The sequence below is a fragment of the Carcharodon carcharias genome, chromosome 1 (genome assembly GCF_017639515.1).
Source record: "Carcharodon carcharias isolate sCarCar2 chromosome 1, sCarCar2.pri, whole genome shotgun sequence".
In the NCBI taxonomy this organism is placed as follows: domain Eukaryota; kingdom Metazoa; phylum Chordata; class Chondrichthyes; order Lamniformes; family Lamnidae; genus Carcharodon; species Carcharodon carcharias.
The window spans coordinates 96,737,193-96,749,944 of NC_054467.1; the positions used below are offsets into that span (position 1 = coordinate 96,737,193).

A 12,752-nucleotide genomic window follows, 5' to 3' on the forward strand; every position below is an offset into this window, starting at 1 on the left:
CTAATGTCCTTCAGGGAAGGAAACCTGCCATCCTTACCCACTCTGGTCTACATGTGACTCCGGGCGCACAGTAATGTGGTTGACTCTAAATGGCCTAGAAAGCCACCCAGTTTGAGGGTAATTAGGGATGGACAACAAATGCTGCGCTTGTCAGCAACCTCCATATCCCATGAAAGGATAAAGGAAAGAATTGTAAGGGTCGTGAGTGTACCTGGAAGCCTCCATGGTCTTGTACTCTGACACTCTGCTGAACTTCAGTGCAGTGATCTTGATGACTGCAGGGCTGTCCTCAGTTCACTGCCTCTCCCTGGTGTTCTACACTCTCTTCTCCAAAAAGGAAAGGAAGAAATAGATCTAAAAGTGTAAGAAATGGAATGTGTTGAGAAGATGGAATGATAACATTTGTGGAGGGTGACTGTGAGGGATGAGTGTTTGCATCATTGGTGGGCTGTTCAGTTGGGGATGTGAGGATATATCTCATGAGAGAGGAATAAGTGGAGCTGCAAGATGTTGGTCTGAGGAGTGCTGTGTAGGAGAAAGTTGGGTAAGTTATAGTGGGAGGATTGGCATTTGAATGTGGCATACCACTCATCTTTCCTGTAACCCCTTTGAACACTGTATCCGTACCAAAACTTCTACTGTTCACCTCAACCGCCTACAGTCCCGCATGCTGTGTCCCAGAGGCTGGCTTCTTATTCCAAACCTCTAGGAACAATATTTATTTTTGGGCACTTACAGCTGCTTTAGGGATGCCTTGGAGGTTCCCACATTGAGATTATTTCAATGGGGTTGCTGTCTCTCTCTTGACAATCGTAGAATGAATCCATTTTGATTCTTGCTGGGGTCCCTTTAAATACTGAGGCTTGAGCAGTCAAGGTGCAGGTTGTTATCATGCCTGATTTGTTAGGAAACCGAGAAGTGGGGTGCTAATACCATGGCTGAGCTGAAGAACTGCGGCAAACACCACTGCACAAACATTTGGGTTCCTGAACCACTGCTGGCCTCCCCTCCTGCAAGTGGGTCCAAAAGTTAATATTCGGCCCAATGCCCAGAGGAATTGCCATCTGTATTTACCCCAACATAAATCAGTATCTTGTGATGGGCATTAATGAAGACAAATTAGATGACCAAAAAAATTCATTAATGTGGTCCTCGTTGAAATAACTGTCAGTTCAGTGCAAACAGAATTTCCGCTGACACAACATGCTGTGCATTTATTAATTCACTGGGTGTGTATCAAAAGCTGTACTTGTTTTTAAAGGTTTGTTTGTCTTTCACTTCTAATTGGTGAACAATAATTAGCACTTTGGGATTTCTGTTATGTTATCCATTCCACAAACTGGTAAACAACGCTATTGAATAAATAAATGAAGGAAGGCAAATAAATGCAGTATATCAGATCCAAAGTATATTTTGTGCAAATTTGAATGCTTTTGCACAGGTGTAGGGGTTAAATCATGGTCAGAAAATAACAATCCTACTGAGATTTCATTTTCAAAATCATCAACATCATGCATTTATTTGCATAGCACCTTCATTATAATAAAACTTCCCAATACACTTAATAATTAAACTGTCTTAAATTTTCCCTTCCTTTCCAGCATGTCATCCTTTCTGCAAGCAGTGTGATGGCCCTTCAGACTCTGACTGTTTGGCATGTCACCCTCATGTTACATTGCTGAATGGATACTGCAGAATCAGCTGCAAAGAGGGGCAATACCTGAACCAAGTTGGATACTGTGTTGGTAAGTGAGCAGTTTAATTGTGCACCATGATTAGAAAACTTTCATTGATTAAGAAGCAAAACAGAAACCTGTTGTGTACTGCTTTCGGCTTTTCCAACATTTTTCTTGCAACTGGAAATGAATGTAAAGCCATTTTTGTGAAACAGAACCTAACAAAAAAAATGTCTGATTGAAGCCAAGCAGCGGTTAGCTTTTTCAACGAGGATTGGGGCAGAACATTTCTTTCCCACAATGCCTTTAAGACCAGGATTAGAACTCTACAGGATCAGAGTGGATCCACTCTACAGTTGTCAGGAGAGGGACCGTAAATCTGCTGATGTAATCTCAATGTGAGAAGGTTGACCCCCAGTTCTCTGAGGCATCCCTGGAGCAGGTTATAAGGGGAAGAAGATAAATGTTGTTCCCAGTGGACGAGAAGAAGAATAATATAGAATTCTTGCTGCCTGTACCTTCTTTGTTGGACATACTAATACTATTTTATCTTGACCTGTAAGCTTGGAATCAGGTGCACAATGACATAATTTGATCCAGATTTGATTACTTTGTTTTACAAAATCACAGTAATGATTTGAAAAAAATCTATAGAAGCATGAAAAAAAATAGGCAATGAATTTCAAATTTAAAAGTGCTTTCCAACTTCAGCTGCTCGAAGTGGAACTAATAACAATGCGAAAACCGATTAGTTCAGCAAATATTCATTTAAAAAATATCTGATGCATTGCCTGTCCACTTGCATTGTGGTAAAATACTAAGGCAAACCTAAACCATCTGATATGTAAATGCAACTGCTTTGAGAAAGTTGTCTGGGTAAGGGGCATATTAATGGGATATCCAACCCCTTAAAATCCTCCAGCAGAGTCTCAGAGCCTGTGTTTATAATTGTGTGATTAAACTGGAGTTTAACAATGAAAGAATCAATGTTTACGTTATTATCAATTGCTTTAGGCTGATCGTTTATTGTTACCAACCAAAACCAATATTATTTTTTGCGTTTTGTTTCAGATTGCCAACCTCAGTGTAAGCACTGTGTAGCTGACCTTAAAGATACAGGTAGTGTCTGTCTGTACTGCAAGGATCTCCGTGAGATGTTGCTCGGAGACCATTGTGTTTCTCATTGTCCCACAGGATACTTCATGAGCAGAGGCACTTGCAAAAGTAAGCAATTGGGCAGGGAAAAATACTATGAAATAGGTTTCCATAGTTTTTTTAGTATTCTTATGTTAATTGGAATAAACATGCTGATATACTCATGTCTTCTTTTGCTTATTCCAGGATGTCATTCATCATGTAAAACTTGCAGTACTGAAGGAGCTTATGGTTGCACTGCTTGTGCAGCTGACTTGGTTCTGGCCCATTCTGGCAAGTGCATTACTGCTTGTCCCCCAGCTTTCTACAGTGACGACAAACAGATCTGTCAGCGTATGTATCTCTGGACTGCTGCAACTATTACATTGCTACACTTGCTGACTAATGGAATTTATACTTCACATGTCATTTCAACTTCACACTTGCAGTAAAGCACCTCGGCTACTAGTATCGCATATTGAAAATTTGACTCTTGGGATCTGTGTTGGAATTATAGTTAAAAAAGTACTACTTATGTGATGTGCAGACACTGATCTTGGACAGTGCTTTGAATTAAACAGGTGCTTTCCTTACATAATGTGAAAGCAAAAACTACACTATGCAAATGTATAGACCATTTATAAGATTTTTTTAAATTCCCGGTCTCATATCTGAATTACTAATGTAGATAAATGCTAGCATTTTTGCATATTACTAGTAATAACCATTCCAGTTGAAATTTTACTCTTCCACTGATGTCTCTTCTCTTGCCCTCCTGGTTGGGATTTTCTGGCCCCTCTTTCTGAAAGATGTTGATTTATGCTAGTGAACAGCCTCAAGTATCAGGAGTCTCCAGTACTGCTGTTAAATGGCAATTTTTAGCTTCAGGCATTTGCATAGGCAATGTAAGTTGAGCATGGAAGGCATCATAGTCAAGTCATACTCTATTTTCAGCTGACTTCTATACTTAAGCGATTATTTATTGGCCTTTATTTCCAGGGAACATCTATCTCCCCAGTTGCACGTGTCACGAAAAAGTGACCAGGGCTACTTTGCAGAGCCTTCATGCATTCTATGTAGTGCCAGGATTTCTGCAGTTGCAGAGTTACACTTGGGGCTACAGAAGGCATAGGCCCATTTCACCATCACAAATGAGGCAGAAGGAGGCAATTATGGTCTCCCATCACGTTTTCCTAAGAATTGCTCACTAGGCACCTCAGAACACTGTGGTCTGTCCCCAGATTTCCACCAATCAGAGAGTCTGCAGAAGTCTGGGGATTCACGTAAGAAAGAATGGTCAGTGATTGGTTTTAATCTTGAATCCCCTCCATTGAATGTCTAAAGGTAATCAAGCTCTTCTGGCTGCTGATCTCTGAGGCCTGTCAATTAACTTTTCTGTCCCTTCTGCAACACAGTGCCCTCAGGCCCTGTGTTGCAGAACAATGATAACTATGTTATTGGTCAGGGACAGGAAATTTTAAAGTTCCTGGACTTGGAGGAGCAGTGCACTTTGACTAGGTGGTTCTGTCCAGTACTGGGGCAGGAAAATCTACTCTATACATTTTAAAGCAGGCACTGATGGATAACAGCCAGAAATGAGAACTGTTTGTTGATTTTCTGCTTTAAATTCAGGGATGCTAAGGCCAATTTCCAACAAAATTCTTGAGTTTTTTGCTGATTTTCTCTCTTTTTCTGAGTGTTGACGCTTGGTAGGGCATGGCTCTGTGGGTGCCAGCTGGACACTTATGCCTGGCATGTTTTCATGTGTGTATGTCTTGGTACTTTATATCATCTGGCAATACTCCAGGCTAGTTTACTGAGAGCTATAACAGCTGGGTCTGATTATTTACTGACCTGATGTCTACACATGTATATTTTTAACAGAAACTGCTGGATAAAAATCAACAGCAGCAACTGTGGCAAATATTCCCCTGCCTTAAGGTATTGTGGTCAATTGTAGCATATTGATAAACTCTTGTGCGATGCCTGTAAATATCGACACACTCCGAGAAAACCCTTCCCTGACTTCCGAATAACAATGCTAATTTGTGCTCTATTAGTATTCCTACAACAAAAATATGATGCCAGTAAGCCAACAAATACAGAAAGCAATCACAGAACAAGAGAAATGTGTTGATTTGTAAATACCCTGAGATCTAAGCATTTAACCTCCATGTTTTTAGGGACCCCGGTTTGAATGTCTTTGGTGTACGTTTGTGATTTTAATGCCGCAGTATTGTAAATGAGCCAAAACTCAAATTGAAGAGGCTATTCCCCTTTATAACCTGTTCAGAATGTTAGCTAATCAACAAAATATTGTTGATGTATTTAGTACTTTAACTGTGTCAATTTTAAATCATTGAATGGTTACAGCACAGTAAGAGGCCATTTGGTCTGTCATGATATGCCGCACTGGCGAATGAAGTGCCACTTTATGTAATGGTTCAGATTTCTGATAGCTAACATTGTTTTCATTTGCATTGCCACCAGTGAAATAATTCTGGCATTGCAGAGTTCCAAAACATTTAGACTTCTTTCTAACTCAGTGAAAGCATTAATGTCCATTTTGATCTAAGTGCAGCACACTTTGGCTTCCATTTTGGAGTCCGTCACTATTGGTAATAGTTCATGCTTTTTGTAATCATCTTCCTGTTAAAGCTTAATCATTCATTTAGTCGAATGCCAGTTCTCCTGCTGTCTATATAGGATTTGTTTTTAATATTTGCAAGCATAAATTAACAGCCATGTGACAAATGAAAGTTATTAATCAAATAACAGGGTTAAGGTTAATCTAAGGCATTTTAGAAACTGATTCATTTTCATGTAAGATGAATTCCATGATATTATAGTCTGTTTATAGGGGGAAAAACTTTTCAGATTATTTGTTTTTTATCTCCTAGCATGCAGTAACCAGTGTTTGACCTGTGAGTCCAATACAGTCTGCTTGTCCTGTAAAGACCCCACCAAAGTTTTGCTCTTTGGGGAATGTCAATATGAGGCCTGTGCCCAGCAGTACTACATTGACTACTCGACAGGAACTTGCCGTGGTAAGACAGGCAGATATTACAGTTTCTCTCCCAGTTTGGAGTTTCCTTTTTTTTTATTAGTTTGGCTTACTTTAAAAGCCTGCAAATACTTATTCATCAAAACATATTGGTGGTGCACTTATGCCTATTTTGATTATGCGAGAAGTTAGTTAACTTCATGCTGAGTGTTCTGATGTACTATTGTGAATAGGAGGGATTCAAGAAAAAAATCTCTAAATATAAAGCTGCATATAGCTATATTTTGTAACATTTAATGATTCCTGTCACAAACAATTTGAAAAATGTACTTGAGTTTCAAAAAATACAATGTTGAACATTGAAGTGTGAACATCGCTATGTGGACAAATTGTCAGCTGGGGTTCCAGGCAACTCAGTCTTTTCAAAATATCTTCAGGCTTTGTGAAATACCATTCCTGATTTTCTTGGAGTGCCCTGGTGATTTAGAATACAGACTGCTTATCTTACACAAAGCACAGCAGTGGATTGTGGCAGTAAGATTATGGAAATCTCTTCAGCTAAATACAGGAGAGGTGTACAAAGAAATTAAATTGTTGGCTGCTAAATCTATTGGTACTTAAATTGCAGATAAATGCTGCCTTTGATTTAAGAGTAACACTACTAGAAATGGCTTGGTGAAATTATTTTTGATTTTGACTGGAGTTACTAATCAGGAAAGGTTAAAACAACAGTATATTACTTACAGGTTTGAAGTTTGTTGTGGCAGGCCACAGGGATTAGTTTCTTCAGAATATCTGAAATCCACGGCCACATAATTTGGCTTTATAGCACTGTTCCAGTAGAACAAAATGTACTACAGTCCCCTGTAGTTCATTGAGCAGCACGAGAGGGTGGTGCAGTGGATAGGTGATGCCATTTGAAGATCATTCACTTACATTGACCATAGCTGTGAGACCATCGAACATTGTCTGCCACTGCATGTAGATCTTTGGGACCAAACTATGAGAACCAACATCCGTGTCCACATACTCCCATTCCATATGCAGTGTGTACCATGAGAGCCTCCTGGCCATCTGGAAACATCATCTCTCTCCTCTCCACCACCATCACGAAGGCTTCCAACACTGCATCAAAAAATCTGGGAGCCCTTTCTCTGGCCTGCTGCTCCATTACCAATCTTCTTCCATCCATAAAAGTCTTCCTGAGACTATTTCAGTAGCTGATTTAGCTTGAGTGCAAATTCCCTTTTAAGAGGGGCAGGCTGGCTTTAAAACACATGGCCTAGCTGTAAGTCATGTGAGCCATGCACACAGACAGACACCCTGTTAAGTATGCAGCCAGTCAGCAATACATTTTGCACTGCCTCAAGCTACAATTATGTTGATGAACAGGTAGCATGTAGTTTGTGTGTTGCCCCCCTCAATGAGATGAGTTATGGCACAGTGACATAGGTTGTTTGATTGAGAAATTAATATTTATATTGACCCCATAATAAACGTAATGTTCTTTAAGGTTAGTGAAAACATTCACATCAGAATTTAACCTTGAGTATCTGAAATATAATTGCATCTCCGATTTGCACGGTGATGTTATTTTGGTGATGTGAGTAAGGCATCTGATAACTGATGTTTGATGACATGACTCTGAATATATTGTTGTGTTCATTAATTATTTATTGTTTGGTTGCTTTTTCTTTTACCTCCAATGTCTTTGTTATTGATCTTTCCTCATTTTTTATTTGTTTGTTTTCACAAATCCAAAGTCGTACATAATCTCAGGCTGAAACTTGAATACTTATCCCACCATTTGCAGGCTGGAAATTTTTCCATAGTTAGTTAGCTTAGAACAAAACTCATAGTGGAAATGGCAGATGAAGAATGCGGCATTTCAAATGAACTGACCTGAGTTAGTTACAGCATAGGGATGTCTCCAGACATTTCCACTATCATATTTTCAAGTTTCTTCTGTGTGCAGGCAGTGACTTTCAACCACGTTGATTTATCCATCTTATACTGCACACCTGAATCTCCTTGGATCGTTATGTTTAAAAATACTTTGAAAACCAAATGAGCCCTTGGCTTTGCTTCATATATCACCCTCTTATTCCACCACTTCTACCAGCTGCTCAATAGCAGCTTGTACAGTCTTAAAAATTGATTGGATGGAACACGTGACTCATTTGAAATCTTTCATGCCAGTATCAAACTGGCATTAAAATTCACCCTCTTGGGTGTTTGGATTTCATATCCACTTTATTACAGATATGAAGGCCATCTTGAAAATCCCCTCTCATGGTAGCCCAAGCTTCCTGCCAGGAGCATGATTTATTAAGCTCAATTTAATGGAGTCAGTTTAAATTTAGAAGCAGTCTGACACTATACAGAGTGGCAGTGAATTTCTCCAGGGATTCTCCCATTAGCTTTGTTTGAAGGACCGTAGAAACCCTGAAAAACAACATGAGCAGCATTTGCATTATTTGTGCAGGATTTCTGCAGCTCCCCTGTCAAAATTACCGTGGACAATCAGGAGAAACCTTATAGAAATTCACTTGTAATTTCTTGTTTAAGTTTCCTCTGCTTTACTCTTATTTCTTCACTTGAGGCGGTGGGCACTAAGAACTCATCAGCACCTTCTCAAAATGCTCATTTTTCAGTGAGTCTTAACGGACTTTTTGATGAGGGTGAGATACCACTGTCAAGTCCAGTGGTGTCCTCACCTGTTGTTTATATATTCCCATTTTCCAACACTGTGATTAGACAGAAATAAGGAACAGGAATCCTGGCTGTGTTTTCTCTCTCTCAGGTCAATTGTATTGCCTCTACTGCCATTGCAACTGAGATCAGCTGACTCCACAGACACCAATTGAACTGGGGACTTGTATGGTCTGTGTGGCTGAATACCACATGGCAGTGCATTTATATGTTGGAGCATTTGTACGCATATTTGACCACCTCTTTCAGAGCTGAGTGAAGCTACCATGGTGCTGTATATCTTCATTGCCAGAATAGTTGAATTTCAGTGGCCTTCATGGCTGAAGTATATACAAACACTGCAGACTTTTGATTGATTCCTTGAGAAGTCAATCTGGGTGCTTGTGCAAGCAGAGGAAAATATAGATTTGCCTGAGATATGCCGGTTGCGAAACCATCTCTTGTAATTATTTTAATTATTGCCCTATTATATTGCAAAATATTACATTGAAATGGTCCTTCATTATTGGCTTACTGTCCTGATACTGTGGAAATTACTGTTTACATATAGCAGGGTGTTTTTCCAGCAACTAGAAGGATCATTGGAAGTTTTTTTTCTAATTGTGATTTATTGTTTTGCTAAAAAAAACCATCATACTTTCTACATTGACTGGCTTGTAAGGGCAAATTTATTGTCCTGGCATATCTGGGTCACCTGAGCAGCTTAGCTAGCAGCCAGGAAACATATCTACCTCTGTAATCAACGGTGTTATCTGTATTGTCATCAAGATTGGCACCCTTTTCTTGCAGTAGGTTTCTGACCCTAAATATTATATGTCAATCCGCAATCTTTAAAGAAGTTAACAACACTTTTCTTTTGATAGAGTGTGACTGGAGCTGCAATGCTTGCAAGGGGCCACTAAAAACTGACTGCCTGCAGTGCATGGATGGTTATGTATTGCAAGAGGGCTCCTGTGTAGAACAGTGTGCAGCAGGATTCTACAAAGTGGAGGAAGAATGCATACGTGAGTTCACTACAGTTTCTGCAGTATGTTACGTTTGGATGTATGAAGGGACAGGAGCAGAAAAGATTCTGATCCAAAATAACGTTGCTTATCCTTTTGTAACTGATTGCACATACTGATTTATTATTTGCTTAGGTTGTAGGCATATACCATCAGGAATCAGTTCCTCAAACCCTCTTGCCTTCATCATGGCTGGCAAATAAAATTGAATACACCTTGTGCAGTGATAACCATTTATAAACAAAAGTTTGTTGTCACACAGTTTTGGTCTGAAAATCTTTCAATTGTGTAATTATTTAGTATTCGTAGCTATTCAGCAGATCTGACAGAAAGTCCACTTTCCCGTAATGTGTAGTATGTAAGTTTTAATTTGGGGGTGAGGTTGAAAACCTGAGGGGGTGATAAGAGCCATGGATGGGGGCAGGGGTTTGAAGGCTTGGGAGGGGGCTTCAAGGCCTCTGTGGGAGAGATATGGAGGATGGGGAAAATCAGAGGCTTGGATGGGGGACTGGATTGGAGTCCTTGGGGTTATGTGGTCAGAGATCTGGGAGGTGGGACTGGAGGCCTCAGAAGGGTTTGGAGGCCATTGGGGGAATGGGTGGGGTGCGAGATGGGACCAGAAACTCGGGAGGAGGTTTCCCAAGGCTTGTGTTAAATTTCAAATGGGGAAAAGCAATGAGGCATGCAGCTTGGTTATAAAGATTAAAATGCCAACCTCCCTCACTGGACTGGTTTGGCTGCATCCCCATTATCCTGCTTTTGTTAAAATCAGAAATAGGCAACCTGGGGAAAGGATTCAGATTTTTAACACTTTAATTTCCCACCTGACCCATATCCACTCAGTTTTTGTGTAAAAATTCCTCCCCAAAATCGTAAACATTCATCTTAAAGAAAATTAAAGTTGTTGAGATTTCCAACAGCATTCCTTCTGTACATGATAGATTTAGCAGATTCTGCTTTCTACTCACATTTCCAAAACATTTTCACTATTCCAATTGTCATCAACATTTGTGAAGAATTTAATAAAAACTTTGTACTTAGGAAATGAAACCACATTTATTTGAAATTTAATAAATACTGTTTTAATTATTCATTCTGGAGGATGTAATGAACGTTGTTCGAAGTGTAGTGGACTCGGTGTGTGTAGCCAATGCAAGACACCTTTCCTACTGTTAGAAACACAGTGTGTTCGTGACTGTGGGAAAAGATATAACTCCAATCACAGTCAACAAAAATGCATAGGTAAGATTTAATGCCTTTTTCTTTAAAATAAATGAGCAATAATTTATTCCATGCAGAGTCTGTTCGCATACTTGTAGTGGTATATGTGAAAACATAATTTTAGATCCAAAGGTTTCTCAGTTTTTAACTCTGTTGTCCAGTGCTCTGAAGAAGAGTCAAAGGGACTCGAAACCTTAACTTACTGTTTTTGTTTCAGATTTCTAACATCCGCAGTGTTTTACTTTTATATTATATTGAAACAGAATTGTATGGGTCCAGTAGATTTTAAGGCTCATGGTCTGTGTTGGTTAGCTATCTTACTGGTGATTCTACAATTAGCCTCAGCACAAGGGAAAGGTAAATATCAGAATGATGAAAAGGTGTCAGGCAGCCACGTAATGAAACATAAGAAATAGGAGCAGGGATAGACCATTCAGCATTTCGAGCCTGTCGGCATTACGTGAGATTGTGGTTAATCATCTACCTCAACTTCATCTTTCTGCACTATCCCCACATCCTTTAATTCCCTTAGTACCCAAAAATCTATTGATCTGTGTCTTAAATATGTTCAATGACTGACCATCCACAGCTTTCTGGGGCTGGAGAATTCCAATCAGATTCACAACCCTTTGAGTAAAGAAATTTCTCTTCATCTCAGTGCTAAATAGCCAAACTCTTATTCTGTGATTCTGACCCTTTGTCCAAGACTCCCCAGCCAAGGGAAACATCCTTCCAGTGTTTAACATGTCACCCAGAGGTGGTGGGCATCTGGAATTCACTGCCTAAATCGATTGTTGAAGCTGAAATGCTCAACTCATTTAACAGGTACTTGGATCTGCATCTGAAGCGTTGTAACCTGCAAGGCTACTGACCAGGTGCTGGAAAGTGGAATTAAAATGAGTGGCTTGTTTCTTTTTCATCTTTTTCTGGCCAGCACAGACATGATGAACTGACTGGCCTCTTTCTGCGCCGTAACTTTTCTATGGTTTCTAAGCCCCTTGAGAATTAAATCTCCTACAAGTTTCAATTGGATCACCTGTTCTTCTAAAGACTATAGGCTCAGTCTATTCAATCTCTCCTCATAGAACAGTCTTATCATCCCAAGAGTCAGTTTAGTGAACCTTTGTCACACTCCCTCTCCTTTCTTAGTTAAGGAGACTAAAACTGTACACATTAGTCCAGGTGTGGCTTTATTATGCCACTAAATAATTGTAGTAAGACTCCTTTACTCTGGTATACTTAAATCCAGTTGCAATAAAGGCTAGCATACCACTTGCCTTCCTAATTGTTTATTGTACCTGCACGTTAACTTCATGTGATTTGTGTACAAGGACATGCAGGTCCCTCTGAATGCCAACATTTCCCAGTTTGTCACCATTTCAAAAATTTTCAGCTTTTCTATTTCCCTATCGGACTGGATACTTTCATACTTAGCCACATTGCATTCCATTTGTCATGTTCTTGCCTACTCACTGAACCTGTCTATATCCCTTTGCAACCTTGTTATGTCCTCCTCATATCTTATTTTCTCACCTAACTTTGTATCGTCAGCCAGTCCCCTTACCTAAATCAGTAATATAGATTATAAACATGGAGGCAGAAATACTGATCTTCACTGAAAACTACAAGTTACAGCCTGCCAATCTGAAAATGATCCATTTATTCCTGCCCTCTGTTTTTTGCTCCTTAACCAATTGCCAAATCATGCTTAAATGCTACCGCAATCCCATGAGTTGTAATGTTGTGTGATAACCCCTTGTGTGGCACTTCATTAAATGTTTTTTGTCTGTATTTCCCCGACTAGTTACAACCTGGAAAAACACTCACAGATTGTTGAAACATAAGTTCCCTTCCCTTTAAGAAACAATTATACACATCTCATAGCTTAGGTGCCTCCAGGAGTTGATTGTTTTGTGTTTGAATAATTAGAACCCTGAGAAGATGTTGATTACCTGGTAATTATTTTATAGATGAAAACAATTATCTTACTAAAGCAAAGCA

The 12,752-nt window shown here is 39.5% G+C and overlaps 1 protein-coding gene across 1 annotated transcript in view; it reads left to right on the plus strand.

The window, feature by feature from the left end:
• The window catches only part of fras1 (Fraser extracellular matrix complex subunit 1), a 398,900-nt gene that overhangs the window by 140,404 nt on the left and 245,744 nt on the right, over positions 1 to 12,752 (plus strand). The window contains exons 20-25 of the mRNA XM_041181003.1: positions 1,602 to 1,745; positions 2,748 to 2,900; positions 3,018 to 3,164; positions 5,711 to 5,857; positions 9,390 to 9,530; positions 10,632 to 10,772. Coding sequence (XP_041036937.1) covers positions 1,602 to 1,745; positions 2,748 to 2,900; positions 3,018 to 3,164; positions 5,711 to 5,857; positions 9,390 to 9,530; positions 10,632 to 10,772 — 873 coding nt within the window. The remainder of the gene's footprint in view (positions 1 to 1,601; positions 1,746 to 2,747; positions 2,901 to 3,017; positions 3,165 to 5,710; positions 5,858 to 9,389; positions 9,531 to 10,631; positions 10,773 to 12,752) is intronic.